The 19,363-nt window shown below is 42.9% G+C and overlaps 1 protein-coding gene across 1 annotated transcript in view; it reads right to left on the bottom strand.

Annotated features, from left to right (window-relative positions):
* The window catches only part of SLC30A6 (solute carrier family 30 member 6), a 94,880-nt gene that overhangs the window by 24,432 nt on the left and 51,085 nt on the right, over positions 1-19,363 (bottom strand). Inside the window, exons 7-9 of the mRNA XM_029593780.1 lie at positions 17,457-17,492; positions 15,091-15,185; positions 12,380-12,428 (exon numbers count right to left, since the gene is read on the bottom strand). Coding sequence (XP_029449640.1) covers positions 12,380-12,428; positions 15,091-15,185; positions 17,457-17,492 — 180 coding nt within the window. The remainder of the gene's footprint in view (positions 1-12,379; positions 12,429-15,090; positions 15,186-17,456; positions 17,493-19,363) is intronic.

Genomic DNA, 19,363 nt, shown 5'->3' with positions numbered 1-19,363 from the left:
GCCTTGACATTATCCCCAAGATGTAATCCCGCTTGGGCATAACAGAAGAAGATGCAGACTGCTAGCCAACTGGAAAGCATCTGTTTGGCAACAAAGATCCCAGTCTGTTTAGGTCAAAAGAAACAAAACGCTGGTTGGACTATCTATACGCTTCTGACTGCTCCAGACAGAAGGCTAAGGCTCTCTTGCAGGCCAAACTGTGCAGGGCTCATTCACATTGGTGCGAATGGGACCTGAGAAAGAATGTTGGCAGGACAATGGACTGGATAAGATGGAAGTCAGACACCACCTTAGGCAGGAGCTTAGGGTGTGTATGCAGGATGACCTTATCGTGAAAAAACTTACTATAAAGTCGATAAGTCACTAAGACCTGGAGCTCATTGACCATACATGCTGAAGTGACGACAGGTCACTTACAGATCAGGTACTTCAGGTCACATGAGCACAGTGGCTCAAAAGGAGCTTTCATCAGCTGAGCCAACACCACACTTACATCCCAAGACACAGTGGGAGTTTTCTGGAAAGGCTTCAATTAAAGCAGACCTTGCATAAAACGTACAACTATAGGCTGTATAGAGATGGGCTTACCCTCTACACCATGGTGACATGCACCAATCGCACTCAGATGAACCCGAACAAAGTTGGTCTTCAGACCAGCTTCTGAAAGGTGTACAAGGCAGTGAAACAGTTTTTGTGGTGAGCAGGAAAAAGGATCTAAGGACTTTTCCTAACACCATATGGAAAACCTCCTCCACTTCAGTTTGTAGGATTTTCTAGTGGAAAGTTTTCTGGAAACTACAAAGACCTGAGACACACCTTCTGAGAGATCGAGCGGTGGCAGGATCAGCCTCTCAACATCCAGGCTGTGAGCAACAGGTTGGGCTGGCCCAATCTCCCCGATCCTGGGTGATGAGATCTGGAGAAGTCCTCAGTTTGATTGGTTTCCAGATGGATATTTCCAGGAGGAGTGGAAACCAAACCTGTCTCACCCAATAAGGGGCTATGAAAATCATAGACCCTTTGTCCTCACAAAGCTTTAACAAAGTCTTCACCACCAGTGGAGTTGAAGGATACGTGTACAGGAGATCCTCACTTTAATGGAGGGCGAAGGCATCTGAGTCTGGTCTGTCAGGTGCCCAGTATAGGGAGAACTAAGGAACCTTTCTGTTCCAGTTCCAAGGCACTGTAAATAGATCCACCTCTGGGCTTCCACAAAGGCAGAAGATCATATTCGCAACTCTTTGATCCAGATATCATTCGTGGTGTGTGAAGGAGCAACTCAGTCTTTTCCCGATCACATTCTCCATTCTGGCCAGATAGATGACCCCGAGCACCATCCCGAAGAAGAGGGCCATGACTATATATTTGGACCGCTTCCTGACACAGGAGATATGTTCCTGTACATCTCTGCTTGTTGACATATCACATTGCTACTTGGTTGTTGGTCTGTATCAGTACAATTATGTTGGAGAGCCGATCTCTGAAAGCCCACAGCATATACCTGATTGCCTAGAGCTCCAGGAAATGTATTTGACAAAGTCATTCCTAGACAGACCACAGACCCTGTGTGCTGAGTCCATTGACATGAGCTCCCCAGTCCAAGGTGGACACATCCATCATTAGCACAGTTTGGATCTGAGGACTTTGGAAGGCTATCCCCATGCCAGACTTGAAATTTATTTATTTTATTTAAAATCACTTATATCCTGTGCCCTCCAAAGTTTGGGGCAAGTAACAAAAACATCCATAAAATTCATAACAAAATCAAAACACACATGGTTAAATGGATAGGACCTGTTGGGGAGGAAAAGAACTCTCTCTGCTTGAGAAAGGATGTATTTGCTGAACTGCAGAAATCGATGATTATTAAATCTTTGAAAGCCTGGTTGAAGAAATAGGTTTTTAGAGCTTTCCTGAATTCCTTTGGGTTGCTGGTGTTACGGATTTGAATGGGTAGAGAGTTCCACAGTGTTGGGCTGGCAATTTAGAAGGCACATTCTCTCGTATAGTCAAGACGAGCAAAGCAAGGTGAGGTTATTTTAAGGAACTGTTGTTGTGATGAATGTAGTGTTCTGCTGGGGGTGTATAACTTGACGGTAGCTTGTGTCCAGGGGAAGGTGATGTTAATCATTGGTTGGGGAGCTCATTTCAACCACTTATGTAGTAAAGGAACCTAGTCCTCAATAGAAAAAGTTACTTTGTATGAATTACTGCATCAAGAATTGAAAACTATTTTCAATACTGTCAAAATATTCAGACCCAGTTTACTAAACAAAGTAGTTATGAATTCAAACAGACAACCAAGTGGCCATGTTCTATCTCAACAAACAGGGAGAGTTAGGCTCTTTCAACCTTTGGAAGCCTGCAAGATTTGGAAATGGGCAATTTCCCAACAAATTCTTCTTCAAGCTGTCAATTTGCCTCCAAACTGATTTTTTCTCCCTGGCCGATAAAGTTGCTAATTGCTGCCGCAAGAATGGCCATTGGACCATCAATTAGCTCAGGAAGTGTTCCAACTCTAGGGTACCCCAATCATAGATCTATTTACAATACTATTAAATAACAAACTTCCAACATATTGCTTCAGGATGCCTGTGGAGGATAGTCTGGCGGCAGTCATCTTCTCAATTCTGTGGAATCAAGTAGTGCTTTATGCTTACCCCAATTCCACTTAGAACAATAAGAACATATGAAATGCCATGCTGGGTCAGACTAAGGTCCATCGGGCCCAGCAGCCTGTCGCTGACAGTAACTAATCCAAGTTACAAATACCTTGCAGATTCCATGGAGTCGCTTTATTGCCTGTTACTACTACCACATTTGCCAAAGCAAATGCGATGTAAGACAGATACCTACACATTCAAAAAGGCCCTAAAAACATGGCTATTCAAACAATAATTTAAGGAGCAAGATGGTAAGGTCTGTACAAGAACTGAAGAGCAATATGTATTTTTATGTTAAGTACTTACTCTCTATGTTAATTATGGTTTGATCTGTAAGCCTGACTTTTTATTATTATGGATGTTATGGTATAACAAGCGGTATAGAAATATTTTAAATAAATAAATAACATTAAAAAGATTATGGATAATGGTAGCCAGTTTATACTGAATTCTCCAAGCCACTGGGAGACAGTGTAATGAAAATAAAACTGGTTTAATGTGGTTGCGCATAATGGAACCAGTTAATAGTCGTGCTGCTGCATTTTGACAAGCACAGAGAGTGTTTTGTGGTAGTCCCTGAGGGGTGGAGTGACTTGGATGCAGTCCTGTAGATTCCGAGTGGCCTGAGAGCACTGGGACCTCAGGATCCCATTGGGCTTTCTGCATGTGTAAACGTGCCAAGTCACATGTAACACTGTGGCCATGTGGCCCAGAAGCCAACACATGCCATGCTGATACCTGCTGGCTCACCTGAATCTCTGCTGTGATGGTCATCAAACTGGTGACCCGTTGCTAGGGCAGAAAGGCCTTGGCCTGAGCTAAAAGGGCTCCAATGAAGTTCAATTGCTGTGATGGGTTGAGATAGGACATGGGGTAGTTGATAATAAACCTTAATTACTCCACCACCCAGATGGTCAAGTGCATAGATGCTTTGGCCCCTGCCCGAGAGGTGCTCTTGACCAGTCAATCATCCAGATAGGGGGAAACATGGACTCCCAGTCTGTGAACGTGCACTGCCACCATGACTAAGCATTTCCATGCTAGCCTTTTTTGCGATTAGGCAATTCATAAATTTAAATAAATCTAAATCTAAACAAATGTTAGAATGCGGTAATTAAAGTGCTGTTTTCCCCCCATGAATCAGAGATACTTCCAGTGGCTGGTGACGACTTGAAGTGAGTGTATGCATCCTTGAGATTGAGGGAACATAGCCAGTTCCTTTTTTTCAGGAAGGAGAATCAAGATATCCACGGAAACCATCTTGAACTTTTCTCTTTGTAGCCCCTGGCTCACTCACCCAACACTGCCAGACATGCCCAACATGTCCACTCTATGCAGCCCGGAATGCCATCTCCCATATTGGGGCTGCCTCCTAAGTGCACGCCGACTAATGAAAGTACTGCAATGGGAAGAGACTCCACCAGCACCCTTTGATGACATCACAAAGCTGGGCATTTAAATCCCGGTCGTGCAACACTACAGTGCCTCAGCAACGGGTCGACTAACCTTGCAATAATATGCATTCCTGCTCTGTGTTCCAGCCTTGCCTCCGTGTCTCCAGTCTTTCCCAACCCACCTTCATCTTCTCCGCCTTGCCCCCTCCGTCCTCTCCAGTTTCCACCTTCTACCTCAGTCGGATCTCTGGTAATTAACCATAGCCTGGACTTTCAATAGCCCTGCCTGCCGCCTGTCATTGACCACACCCTGGACTCTCGACATTCTTGCATGCCATCTGCCTTCAACTGGTCCCAGATCATCTCTACCGTCAGCTTCACAGAGACTGCCCCTAAGATCTGCTGGCTCCCAGAATCCAAAGGCTCAACCAAAGGGGAAAGGGGTTGGTATAGACAAAGCTCCAGCTTAATCTCTGTACCATCTGTTCCACCAGTTGGCAGTGAGGACCTACAGAGCCTACCCTGTAGGTTGCACCAACCTCACCCCCAAAACAAGGGTCCACAATCCTAACAGCCCTTAGATCTAGGATGGGATGAAGTCCTCCCGATTTCTTTGGAATCAGGAAGTATTGTGAGTAGTATCCCCACCCTGTTTGCCCTGGTGGAATGGGCTCAACCGTTCTGGCCGTTAAGAGGGAGGAGAACTCCGCTAAAAGCACTTTTTAATGTGCTACTTGTCCCAAAAAAGGACAGGGGGGGGGGGGCAATTAATAGATTTAATCTGTACCCTCTGCAGACAATGGCAAGCGCCCACTGGTCCAAGGTTATACTGGGCCAAACAGTTTACGTAGAACCGCAGCCTGCCCCCGACCGGAAGGTCCCTTGCCATGGGTATGGCAGATTTGGCTATGCTCCCTATGTTCCAGTCAAAACCTCATCCTAGAGTTGATGGGGGTGCTGGCTGGGGCTTTGGAGCCCTCTATTGCCTTGGATGGCTCCATGGGTCCTGTTGCTGCTGATGGGGCCAAGGTGGCGGAGGATAATATCTCCTCAGGCGGAAGAAAGACCCTGAAGGCCACCCAGGTGAGGTGGGTGATTCTGAGTGCCAGCAGACAGCTGCTGGAATGTCACATAGCAGTTTCAAAATCTGGGCCACCACGCCCTTTACCGTATCTCCAAAGAGATTCTCTCCCCTGTATACGGCCTGTCAGCAAGTCACTCCTGCACTTGTTGATGAAGATCAGAGGCCCGCAGCCAGGCAGTCTACGGGCACCATGCCTGCTGCAGAGACTCTCGATGCCATCTCGAAAACATCATAGGTCGTCCAGACCCTGTGTTTCCCACACCCCAGATTCTTTTGCACCAGCAACAGGAGAGTGTCTTGCTGATGTTGAGGCAGCTGCTCAGCCACTTCCTGGGCCTGCTTTGGGATATCCTGCATATACTGGCCCATGTAGAGCTGGTAGACCACTATGCGGGCAATAAGCATAGCACCCTGAAACACCTTTCTCCCAAGAGCATCCATGACCCTCTGATCCTTCCTTGGGAGCGCTGAGGAATGGGTCCGAGAGCCCTTGGCCTTATTGAGAGCTGATTAGACTACAACCAATTGGTGTGGCAGCTGATGCTTGTCGAATCTAAGAGCCTTCTGAAAGATATATCATGTCTGCCTTCCTATTTACAAGAGGCACTGAGAGGGGGTGTTCCCCCTCATTAGTAACTTCAAAAGAATTTCATGTACTGGGACTGCCACGATCTCCTTAGGAGGCTCAACATACTGGAGAACATACAGCATCTTGTGCTGGGTGTTTTTCTCTGTCCACTAAAATAGGATGGCTTCCGCCATCAACCTGACAAAATCTGAGAAGGAGAGGTCTTTTGGGGAGATTTCCTTCTGTTGTCAGGAGGAGACAGGTCTGAGGGAAGGCCATCCAATGCATCAGGATCTGAAACATTGGAAAAGTCATACCTCCCAAGGGTCATTCGGGCCCTCGTCCTCGCTGTTGTATCTAGGGGACAGGTCCCGATGTGCTCATTCCTTGGCCAATAGCATGGGAACTAATTTGAATGGCTTTGGTGACCCGGACCCTGAGGCTGCCCCCATTGCCGGGCAAACACCAGATTGGCCAGTGGTGCTCCCAATGCCCCGACAGGTATCCATGATGCCCCAGGTACCAACACCAGTGATGGTAGCACTCCAAGAGCATGTATAGGGGTTCAAGTAATGGCACAAAGAGGGACACTGCTTGCCCCAGTGCTGTTGGTGCCCTGATATAGAGGCCTCACACAGCCCTTTCCACAGTCAGCTGCACACGCTTCTACAGCTTCTCCTCATAGATCATCAATGCCAGGACAGTCTGGGATGCAAGAGGCATGACCAAATCCTCTTCGGAACCTTGAGGAGAATCAGTAGCGGACATCATGACCAGTGGAAGTCGTGGTGAATTCCTGGGATCCATAGAGGACTAGCTCTCCTCACCACAGGATCACTTCAGGGGCATCACTGCTAAAGCTGGTGCATCCCGGAGCCTGGCACCATGCATCAACAGAGACAGATACCGATGCTTTTTCAGCTTCTCTCTATGCTTGGATCGATCCTTCCCCGGTGCAGAGGCCAAAGACGACATACCAGATGTCTATGATCTGGAAGAGGTGGGTGATGGCCTGTCTCTGGCATGCCTGCCAGCCATTGATGCTGATGGAACCAACAGCCCCATCAATGTCGAAGGCTCGATGGCCTTCGATACAGCTCTGGGGTCCCTCAATGTCGATGCCTCCTATGCCATGGATCGGACTTACCCAGCCCGAAGAGTCGTTCCATCTTGTAAAGTCAGGCCAGATGCTTTTTTAGGGTAATCTAGGTGCACCTGCTGCAACCCTGGACATTGACGCCCCCAAGCAGAGGACACATCTATCAGGGGGTTCATGATAAACATGGTCCTCTCAAATGGCTCTTCTCTCCTCCCTACCTCAAGCTTCAGCTAGACCATCCTGTATGAAACTTAGTGCCTTCAGTTGTTATGCTTCAAAACTCTTGAACAAGGTACTGCTACCCCTACACCTCGAGCTGTGTTAGCTTTTTCTTTCTGAGAGTGAAGTAAGTCATGGCTGTTTGGCCACACCTTTCCTTAGAGGTCCCTCAGCAGACACTCGTTTTCCGACCTATCTGATCAAGCAAGGACCTATAAGTTATATATCCTGGCTTCTCAGTGTTATCCATTTTAAAAATGATTCAACTGTGATTATAAATTACTTTGACCAATGTACTCTTAACTGTTAATCTGCCTTGAAGCCACTCGTGAAAAAAAGGTGGCAAATCAAATATCTATAAATAAAATAGAACATTACTAGTCAGCTAGAGTAGGAAAAACCATTGCCATCCCTGAAAAATGAGTAACAAGAAATACATCTATTTTTTGAGAGCTGCTAGTGTCGTGATTAACCAAGCTCTGCTTTTTCTTGAACATCGTAGAGATTAGCAATTAATAATATATATTTAGCATATATTTCACTTGGATGCAGCTCCATCACTGCTCTCTACATTAAAGGTGGGGGTGGAAGGGAAATAGAACCAAGAGCTAAGAGAAACAGATAAGTATGAGAGAAAAAATGTGTGAAGCTTGCTGGGCAGACTGGATGGGCCATTTGGTCTTCTTCTGCCGTCATTTCTATGTTTCTATATCCAAAATGTACCACAGCTGTGCAAGAGGATATTAAACTTCAGAAGTTTGGGGACAGGATGAAAGAGGAAGTAGGGTTAAAGGTTATTGTAGAAAGATGTTCTGACAATCTTAGCAAGTCAAATATAAAAATATGCCAAAAAATAATTATCTATGCTTGTTTAAAATATGAAAGAAGAAACAGAAATGTACAAGTCAAGATGACCTAAGAATGATGAGATATGCGATTCATGATGAGTTTTTAGATTATAAGAGAAAGCACTGTGGCAGTCAATTTTAGAATTATCTGATGAGGCATGTCAAGTCAAAGATTCTCTTGCTATGCGGATATCAGTAAAACTGATAATACTTATTGCAGCTAACTTGGTGTAATCATTCTTTCATCTAAGTTAGGAGCAGACCCAGGGATCTAAAAATTTCATTCAGTATGAACGCTGGGTACTTGTGACCCAGACAGAAGCAGGATACTGGGCTCGATGGACCCAGGTCTGACCCAGCATGGCATTTCTTATGTTCTTGATTGATTTAAATTAAACTGAAAGACCTCTTTTGGTAGAAATTTAGGATGAGTTTTCAAAACTGCTCTGTTATGGAAAATTTGAGTATAAGGAAAGTGCCAAGGAATGTAACTCCTCTACTCTCTGGCAGATGACACTGCTATTAAAAATAAAACATTCCAAAAAAGGAACTTTAGTTCTACAGTTGTCAGAGCCTTTAATGGTAGTGTAATGAGTTGAGCCAGAATTACACTCAGATCCCATGGCATTAGGATGATCTTTAATCGGAGGTTGGCGGGGTTCTGACCCGGCAGCACTGCAGGCAATAATGTTTACAACATTATTGCCTGGAGCGCTGCAGGCAATAATGTTTTCAACATTATTGCCGTCAGCACCGAGGGAAATACGACCACCTTTTCCCACGGCGCTATGGGTGCTGCCTGGCAGCAGTGGGCAAAAATGCACTGCCACGAGGCGGCCGGTTGCACAATTTCGCCCCTTGTTTTTTTTTACCGCGGCTCATCATTCTGCTTTAAATATAGCAGAATGATGAATCTAGCTAATAAGTTGATGGGAAATAGGAAGACCCTTGAAAGTTTCATGGTATGCTGATATGGCACAGCAATGAATTCCAACAGAGATTTTAATCCTGATTCAGAGAGGCTTAAAACGTATTGCAGTAAGAGAGGAACAGGTCAGGTAAAATGGTTTTGTTGGAAAATTTGAGCACTAGGTGGTGAACCTATTCCATTTGAAATTATCAAATTTCATTCATAAGAGAATTTTCCGGTTTCTGGGGTAACCTTGCCCACTCCAGAAGGTAACTGTAGAGAAAATACTAACTTGAATTCAACATCCATGCAGTCAGGGCAAACAACTGAAGGAATTCCCCATCTTCTGCACGATCAGGGATGGGAATCGGAATAATTTTATAAGTGAATAGTTAGGCATTGTAGTCATGGAAACGAAACTTGGTTAGGCCAAAATTAAAATCAATTGACCTTAACTTCTGAATTGTTTTTGGGTATAAGAATTGGGGGGAAATGCAGAACCAAGAAGGTGTCAGTCATCAGACTGTTTTCTCTTGGAACCCTGGAGAAATATGTGGGATCTATGATCAAGGTACCCTAAAGCTGGAAACGTTTCTGCACTTCTCAATCATCTAATAACCATTTTCTCTCCCTAGGAGGTAGACAGCCTGGAAAAAGATTCTTTGGGAAATTGCCCATCTCCAAATTTCGCAGGCTTCCTGACAAAGGTTATAAGTTTTTGCCTCCTTGTTTATTGATATAGAACATACAACTTGGTTGTCTGTTTGGATTAAGACTATCTTGTTCTTCAGTCAGGGAACGATTACTTTGAGTGCACTGAAAAATGACTGAGCTCTGGATAATTTGTGTGAAAGAATGTCTCTGCTGGTAACAATGATCTCTGAGAAGATAGATTGCTGAAATGAACTCAACTATGACTGGAAGGATCTGTGATTATTGCTTCCTGCACCTGAGGCTGGTGATAAAAGTGACTTCTGAGTAGGCTGGAAGGATTTAATCACGTTAGAGAATGGGCGATGACATTGGATATTTGCACTTTGTAAGACAAAGAATGGAGATTTGCATTCCACTGGAATTTCAGATGCCAGTGAGCTGGTCCTATGACAAGTTATGAGACCAGCTGCTGTTGCTGCTATGTGTCCTAACGTTTTCATAAATAGACAGGTAACTTGTCCATATCCTAACACTATTAAGATAAAGACATCAAAACACTTGCTCTCTGTTGAAGAAAGACTCTCTTGTATTGTGTCCAAATAGGTTCCTATAAAGTCCATGACATGAGATGGATGTTGGGAAATTGATAATTAACCCTAGGGATTGAAGAGTTTCTATGTACAAAGTATGGAGGTACAAGCTCAAAGGACATAGGCAATGTTGGCAAATTTTGGCCCTGTTTTCATGTTTCTGTGCAGAGAAAGGTTTTGCACTGAAGATGGTGCTGACAGCTTCTCTGCGCAGAGGAGGGATTCAGCCAAAGAGGACCCTCTCTGTGTCAATTACTGCTTGTCAGCACAGAGTGTACTTGTTTTAATTCTGTGACGTCTCATTTCCTGCTATCCTCCTCGGAGGGTGAATGGCACCTGTGCCTTGTAAAATTTATGGCGCTATTCATAAGAGGACTGCTTCTTTTTTTGGTTTAGGTGACTGCTTCTGTGCTGAATGCTTTCATTTATACTGACGAGGTGGTCGCCTTATGAGGCTAGAGAAAATATTTCAGCTTGAGGCTTCTTGATTTTCTGGCCCTTCGAGACATGTGAACACAGGCCACAGCTGGCCACCTCATGGGATAGCCTCAGCCAACACAGGTACTGGTCATGCTGTTCTTACATTTTATAGGAACACTTGAAACCTGGCTTGCTGTCTGCCATCTTGAAGAGGACTGCAACTATACTGAACTCAGTTTTTAAGAAAAGAGGTAAGTTTAAATTTTCCTTTTTTTTTTTTTTTAGGAGACAGGCAGATGAAAAATAATGAAAGTTTAGAAACAATTGGGAAATACTGTATTGGAAAAACTGGACAAGCAGCTATAGAAAGAGACTAAAAATTTTGTCCTTTTGGCTAGGAGAAGAAAGATGACCGAGAAGCCTCGAGCAACAGTAACTATGTGGGAAGGTCTGTGCTCTTCCATCTCAGCGCCATCAGATGTCTTCACCCACCCACTTATGTGGATGATCTTTGCCCTGCTTGTTCACAGAGAAATATGATGATGTAAGAATGTAGTTTTCAGGTTGTCTGTGGCTGGTCTGTTCTATCCAGCTAATATCTACTCAGTTTACTAGTTAAAATTATATTTTATGCACTATTACACAGAAAAAAAAATTGATGATGATCAGAATGGATTCTTTCTGCAGCTATCAGATAATATGATAATCATTGTATAATAATGCCGGTTAAAGGGGATGGTGGAGTTAAATGAAGTAAAGGATCAGAAACAAAACATCTTAAATAAATATTTTTGTTTAGTGTTCACGCTAGCAAGAAAAGGTGATGTCTCTTTGATAAGAGGTAAGAACATAACAGGACTAGGGTGCGAACAAACTTGTTTGCAACAAAGGGAGTATTCAACGTACAGGCATAATTAAGACAATGGGACTTGATGGGAACATCCCAGGATACCGAATGAGCTCAAGAGGTACTGACTGTATTCCTTCCAAAAGAACAGAGAAGAGAAGATGGCTCCACAAGGGTGACTGACATATAAGGCCTGCTCTGTTGAAACCATGAAGCTTTGAACAGCAGTGATAGTCGCCAGGCTCGTTGTTCGGAGAGGATTGGAGGAAGGAGGCTAAGGCCCTTTCCCCTGTTTCATAGTGGTCTGTTCTTATCCACCCAATCAGGTGCTTGCTGATTTGCTTGGACTGAATAGCAACTTTAATAAATGAAATTTGGCAAAATACAGAGTAATCTCCCACTATTTTCCCTCTTTGGGACAAAAACATTTGTGGTTTATCAAACTTAAGTCACAATTTAGTGTTATGCATATTAAAATATAACCACAAGTCCTTTGCAGTAATATTGACTTCATAGAATTCCAGTAATGATTACTGGAAGAAGAATACTTTTGACAACACCTTGTGTTTAGCCTGAAAAATGGCCCCTGCTACAGTCTGATGTTAAAGATCACATAGCAGAAGGGTGCCTAGGGATGTGGGGTAGTGGGGAAATCAGAATTTCATGTAAGTCAGCGCAGAAGCAGGAGAAATGTTCTGTTCCCACTCCCTTATATATAGCTGCATACAGAGAACTGAACATGTAGTAAATAAGAGTGAATGCCATGATTGAAAGCACGATATTGCACCCCTATTTATGAGATATTCATCCATATATGCTTTAATTGCAGAAGCTTGATTTAACGCCAGGATATGTGCAGCTATCAAGTATAGGCAGACATTTCATTGTGGTTACACAATGATATTTATATTTACCTTCCTTTCTATATAAAAATGTGGAAAAACCTTTCTCTGATGCTAAGGTCCAAAACAAAGCTGACTTATGTGCTTAGCTCTGCCAACTGAAGTCTAGAGAACTCAACAACAAACTGTTAGTTATGATTACAAAATTTAGACATATGAAAAGTCAGAAAAAAAACTTTACCTTCTACTGAGATCTGCAACATGCTCCTGAAGCCAACTTGTACTAGCAGCTGCATGAAATGGAAATCTCTGATTAAACATCAGCATCAAAGTATATTAAAAATTATAATTTTTTTATATTTATTTGATTTATATTCTGCCACTTCAAAGTGGATTACATTCATATACTGTAGGTATTTCCCTATCTGCAGAGGACTCCCAAATCAAACAGGGTTATTTATCATTTTGTAATAGGGCCTTAACTCTAGTATCATGTAGTAACTCGTTCAACACACGCTAATATGCAAATATCACATTAGTTTTGCAAGTGGAAGGAGTTTGGGCAGAGTTAATGTAATAGAGTAACACACAGCAACTCAGGTTTTAATGCCAGAAATAACTACTTGGTTTTTTTTTTGTTTGCACTTTACCGACCGAAAAGGTTTTTATCGCAAATGCCGTTTGAGCAGGAGAGAGAGCGAGAGAGAGACTCTGTAGAGACCAATATGTAACTTTACGATTTATACCTTTGTAAGAGGGGGCACTTTTAACTCAATTTGGGGGGGTGAGGTAGATTTGGGGGGCAGTTTTACATACACAATCAGAGATACGAACAACAAAGTTGACATTACTGTTTTTCTGTCATTTGGAGCAATGAAAGCTAAAAGAGGAGATGATTTGTGCAATGTATTCTCTACCTAGCTTGATTGAACAGAAAATCTTCAGTGATGTCAACTTTGCTGTTCGTACCTCCGACTGTGTATGTAAAACTGCTCCCCCCAAATCTACCCCACCCCCCAAACCAAGTTAAAAGCAGCAGCGCCCCCTCTTACAGTGGTATAAATAGTAAAGTTACATATTGGTCTCTACAGAGTCTCTCTCTCTCCCTTCTCTCTCCTGCCAAAACAGCATTTGCGATAACAACTTTTTCGTTTGGTAATGCATCTGCAGTGGATTAATCAGCATGTGATGTGAAAATTAGCACTGTGGCGATAAATTTATCGCAGCTTGTGGAAATTACCTGTGCGATGTGGGAGCAGGGAAATTACACTAACTTTGCTCCCCCCCTTTTTTTTTTTTGCTATATTTATAGCTTTTTGATGAATCTAGATCTAAGTTTGTACCTGAGGCAACAGAGGGTAAAGTGACTTGCCCAAAGTCATCAAGAGCAGTAGTAGGATTTGAACCCTGGTTCATAGCCCAGTGGTCTAACCACTAGGCTACTCCTTCATGCCTAAAATTTTATTACTTCTAAAATACTAGAAAACAAAAAAAATTCCGTTGGCAGTCAAAATAAAAATAAAAATCTTTAAGATTCCATTTTATATTACCATTTGTCTGAGGAGAGCCAGTGGAGCCCTTGAGTAGTTCAGTTACACTGGGTCTTCAAATGTATGTCTCATATGGAGGCGTGCCACACAAATTTGAGGAATATTGAGGCTAAAGGTTTCTAACATCCTGAGCATGGTCTAGGCCTCGCCTCATCTATTCCAGACACTAGGTTTGTGAGCAGGGAGAAAAGCCAGAACCCTTACAATTTCCAGCTGAGGTGTTAGGCTCAGTTTGCATTTGGAGGAATTGATGACAAACAATAATGACTCCAGTGCCCAGAAAATGTTATCATGGATTTGTTTGCCTCCTGCCTCGGAGGTTCCTTTTACCAGTTGGTCGTTCAAGTAAGAAAGCATATACACCCCCCGCTTGCATATAAAGGGGATTACATAACTATTGCTTCTTTCTAGAAGGAGTTCCATTTTTGAAGCATTGGAGAGACGAGGTGGTGGAACTTGCAATCATGAAGCAAATTACTTTTGTCCTCAGGGACAATTTGGAGGGATATGACAAGACTAATTGTACACCGTCTAGATTGTCGGTATATAAAATAAATAAATAAGATATGGGAGGGTTACTGGCGATGGAGGCAATCACTGACATGATGGTTTGATTTTTAATTTATTATTGAATTGAACATTTTGAATTTTTTTTATATTGCGTTTCATTATCTAAAGATCTACCTGCCTTTGTTTTAAATCTTTTATTACTTTTTGTACAATCTGGTTGATATGCTATGTGTGTGTGTTTAAATAAAGAGATATAAAAAAAAATGGCATGACAAAAACAGCGAGACATTCTGAGAACAACTAGCAAAGCCATTTATGCAGGCATATATCGATTTACCCGGGTAAAGGAGCCTGTCTGAAAACTGTCCTCTGACGAGCAGCTAAAAAGTGCACTAGAGTTTACGATGAGTTTTATTTTTAGCAGCATTAAAAATGAGCATTCCTTTTTGTACGCTTAGGTTATTTTAATTTCCTTAGAATGTTCTTTGGTCTTCATTTTCACAGTTTTCTTTCGGATTCACAGTCTGACCAATGATACCCAGCATTAGGGAGGCTTTTATCCAAAAAAATCTGACCTTTTTAAAAAGATTCACAGGTAGAATTGTAAGCCAATTGTTAGGGCAATATCTTTCATCTGTATAAACTTGGAGCTTCCACCCTGCAGGGGTTGAATACTTATGCAAGCCACTGTAATATATATATATATGCTGCCTTTCTTTAGAGAAAAAAAAAATTGACCATGCTCTCATCTTACTATGAAAAAGGCAATTACATTTCAAAGAAATACTCGAGTTTGTGCTCCTTTAGATATATATATATATTACAGAACAAGTACTTAGGCAGATTAAAATTACTCAATGCAGATTCTTAGTAGTGCTGATTAATAACATACCTTCAGAGACATATGCAAATGGTTTATTCCTAATTGAAAGCATTGTAATCAAGTTGAAAAACAGGCCCACGAAAGTACCAACCAAGAGGCGACCCCTAAGGAGAGAAAAATCATCGTTTCACATTGTATATGTGCAATTTAATTTAATAGCATCAGCACTGGTAATATGCATATTACAATTTAGAAATCTTTTTCCTAGTTTTAGTAATATCTTTTTTTTTAATCTCAAAATGATTTTTTTGTTTATACCCAGAAAGAAATACATAATATACATAGGAAACACTAGAGGATCTGATGGTGTGTCCATTCTAAGTGGGGAAGCTGGGATTCCTTCTCACAGGAATAAATCTGATAACTTGGTGAGTACATTCCTTATTCCTTAGGAGCCAGAGAGGTAAAGAAAGTTTTCACTAATTCCATCACTTAGTCCAAGGACAGACGTGCTCTTTGGTCGGGCACTGGAAATAGATCATCATCTGAAACCTGTAAGATCTGCACCGGAGGCTGGTTTGAAACTAAAGGGATTATGGAGCAAACGGTATCCAGCGTTTCTAGATGAAGGCCTTGTTTCAACAATCTCAATAATGACATCGCTCTGATAATTAGTGGGGGTAACTGCATTGCTCCTGACAATCCACCTCTACGCATGGCAGTTACTGGTAAAGTAGAAAACAGCCGAGTCAGTAGCATCATGGCCTGGTGCGTTAATGATGGAGCAGTCAGTTGCGACGCTCAGAGCATTACTGGCATTTGAGGCTTGAAGCACTGTATGCTCTGGGGCTCAGTGCGTTGAGGATGCTGATGCTTTGACAAAGCCTTACGCATTGACGGTGCAGGAGGAAGGCGTATCAGCTGCATTGAGGCGCTGATCCATGCTTTTACAATGCCGATGGCACCTTTGGCTCTGCAAAGCACTTCTTTTTCTTAGTTTTAGGTTTGCTTGACCCCCAAGGACTTTTCCTGTTCCATCGATGGGAGGAGAACTCTTAGAAGAGCTCCTGATCAACTTTACACCTGGGGAGCATTAAGAGGTCCTGCTCCAGGAGGAGAGAACTGTGATTCTTCAGAGTCTTATGCAGTTCCTTCATTTTTCAGGCCCTGGTCTTTTGTGATCATAGAGTTATGCAGCCATAAAGTTACCCATGTGCCTGGTTTGGTCCTGTCCATCAGTAATGGACATCTTTCTACTGCAAATACAGTCTTTGAAACCACTCACTGTGGGTTTCTCGGATCCAAACATTCTGTGAAGACATTTTTTTCTTTTTTTTTAATGAAGCACTGAACAATGTTCTTTAGGGGATTGCTGAGGTAGTGAAAAAAAAATGTCTGAAAGATAGGATTAATAGGAAACATTTTCCAGAGAGATAGGATATACGTCCATGCTGAAGCTCGAGCAAAGAAACCCCAAAAAACCCACAAAACTGAGGAGCCTCACAAGCCAACACCTGCGCAGGAGTTTACACACATGCTTAGAGGAAAAGCACCATCAAATGATGTCGTCATCATCATCATGTCATTGCTAATTCAGCCCTTCTTGTCGATGGAGAATTAAATTTATGTTTATAACTAGTCCAAACTTCTTCCCTTCCCTGGATGGGTTGTCTGGTCTATTCTGGTGGAAATCCAAGAAACCACATGAGCAGGTAGGAAAATGTCCTTTCTTGGATGTTCCACATGGAATAACCCAGACCATGAGAGCTACCATAGCAGTCACGTATTGTCACAGACTACCAACTGGGCCATGCACGGTCTGCTAACAATTTCCTAGAATGGACTTCTCCAAGCCGGCTATTTACAGTCACAACAGCTTTATTCCACATATCAACATTCAAATTTTCCAGTGTTCTCTCCAGAAACTCCAAGATCCTCCCAGAACGGTATGTTACAAGCCAGGTCTATGCCAGCCCAATTTCCTAGGATCTTACAGCATTTATTCCCCAACAGCACATTTTAAGCCGTAAACAAAAGCGATAGATATTTCTGTTTTGGGGTCCTAGTTCCCTCTGGCTACCCATTTGGTTCTGTCTCTGTCTCCCTCTCTCCTTCTGACTGTAAGCAATATATACATCATATATATTTGTTGTGGATATCCTCAACACCAGATCTGCTTGTGGTATTCCAGAACTAGAGTTGCCTACCCCTGTTTAAATCCATTTTAGTAGCCACTCTCAGACTGACTCTATCCAGTTATACAGCAGCAATATCACCTCCTTTTCTCTGTTGATCATTCCCCTCCCTATACACCAAATCATCTTTCTGGCTTTTGTTGTTGCCTTATCCATCTGTTTAGCCACCTTAAAACCATAAGATATCATCATCCCCAGATCCTACTGCTGTTTTGTGCAATACCACCAACTTTTACTTACGTGTGTATCTCAGGCTGCTCCAAAAATCTTTCTACACTACAAAAAAAAAACAACACAAAAAAAAAAAAATCACAAATGTATAGATGTTAGACATGTTCACTGAAATACAATCCCACATATGTGAATCAAAAATAGCACACACATTAAACTGAAGATCTATTTAAGAGACTGTATAAGGTGATATTTATTTTTTAAAATTATTGTATATTCATTTGTTAATAACATGGAAATTCATTGAATACCACCAATATTTAATTTTCAGAGATTCTTTTGAAAATTTTAATTAAGAATGGAAATGATTATCTACTGTTAAGGGTGTGGAACTGAATGAGCCTTTTAGTGGAGAAATTACTTATCTGATAATTTCATTTTCCTTAGTGTAGACAGATGGACTCAGGACCAATGGGTATAGCGTACTCCTGATAGCAGTTGGAGACGGATCAGATTTCAATCTGATGTCAGCCCTAGTACATATACCCCTGCAGGAGGTGCAGCTCTTCAGTATTCTCCTCGAAAAGCATTGTGGATATATGTATGACTGAATAATTTGAATAACTTGATTAACTTTATAACTTGGATAACGTGATTAACTTTATAACTCTGCTAACAATAAATTTGAACCGGTTGAATTGGTTATAACTGGAGACCACCAGTGCCCTCAACCGAGAAACGTCGACACCCGGTAGCATGGGTGTCCTAGCTGAAGGAAAGCATGGCTTACCCGTTAATCCCCCGAGAATTCCATGAGTAACGGCAGCCATGGGTGGGATGCTGAGTCCATCTGTCTACACTAAGGAAAACGAAATTATCAGGTAAGTAATTTCTCCATTTCCTAGCGTGTAGCAGATGGACTCAGGACCAATGGGATGTATAAAAGCTACTCCCGAACCGGGTGGGAGGCTGCCCGTGATCCACTTAGTACTGCCCTTGCAAATGCTGTTTCCTCCTGAGCCTGAACATCCAGGCGGTAAAACCTAGAGAAGGTGTGGATGGAGGACCATGTCGCCGCCCTGCAGATCTCGGCGGGTGACAGCATCTTGGTTTCCGCCCAGGACCCTGCCTGGGTTCTAGTAGAATGGGCCTTAACTTGTAAAGGCGATGGCTTGCCTGCTTCTACGTAGGCCACCTTGATGACTTCTTTGATCCAGCAGGCTATGGTTGCTCGTGAGGCCGCTTCCCCTTGCTTCTTCCCCCTGTGAAGGACAAATAGATGGTCCGTCTTTCATACGGATTCCAACCTTTCCAGGTATCGGATTAGGAGTCTGCCGACGTTGAGATGGCGTAGACTTCGAGCCTCTTCTGAATTCTTATGTTCATCTGGGGATGGTAGTGAGATGGTTTGGTTGAGATGGAAGTGAGACACCACTTTGGGGAGGAACGACGGAACTATGGGTAACTGGATAGTTCCTGGGGTGAGTCTGAGGAATGACTCCCGGCAGGACAGTGCTTGTAGCTCGGATATACGATGGGCCAAACAGACTGCCAGCAGGAAGGCTGTCTTCAATGTTAATAGTCGGAGAGACAGGCCGCGGAGAGGTCTGAAGGTGGTTCCTGCTAGGAAATCTAGGACCAGGTTGAGGTTCCAAAGAGGCACCAGCCACTTTAGGGGTGGTCGGATGTGCTTGACTCCTTTCAGAAAGCGTGAGACATCTGGGTGAGAGGCTATGCTGCTGCTCTCGCTCTTGGTTCCATAGCATGACAATGCGGCCACCTGTACCTTGATGGAGTTGAGAGACAATCCCTTCTGAGGCCATTCTGCTGGAATTCCAAAATCGCAGGAATTTTGTCTGAGCGTGGTATGTTGTCGCGGTCCTGGCACCAGGCTTCGAATACTCTCCAAATCCTTATGTATGTTAGGGATGTGGAGAACTTGCGTGCTTGGAGTAGGGTGTCAATTACTGCCCCTG

The sequence above is a fragment of the Rhinatrema bivittatum genome, chromosome 3, assembly GCF_901001135.1.
Source record: "Rhinatrema bivittatum chromosome 3, aRhiBiv1.1, whole genome shotgun sequence".
NCBI lineage: Eukaryota > Metazoa > Chordata > Amphibia > Gymnophiona > Rhinatrematidae > Rhinatrema > Rhinatrema bivittatum.
This window is presented reverse-complemented; position numbering and strand designations above follow the sequence as displayed.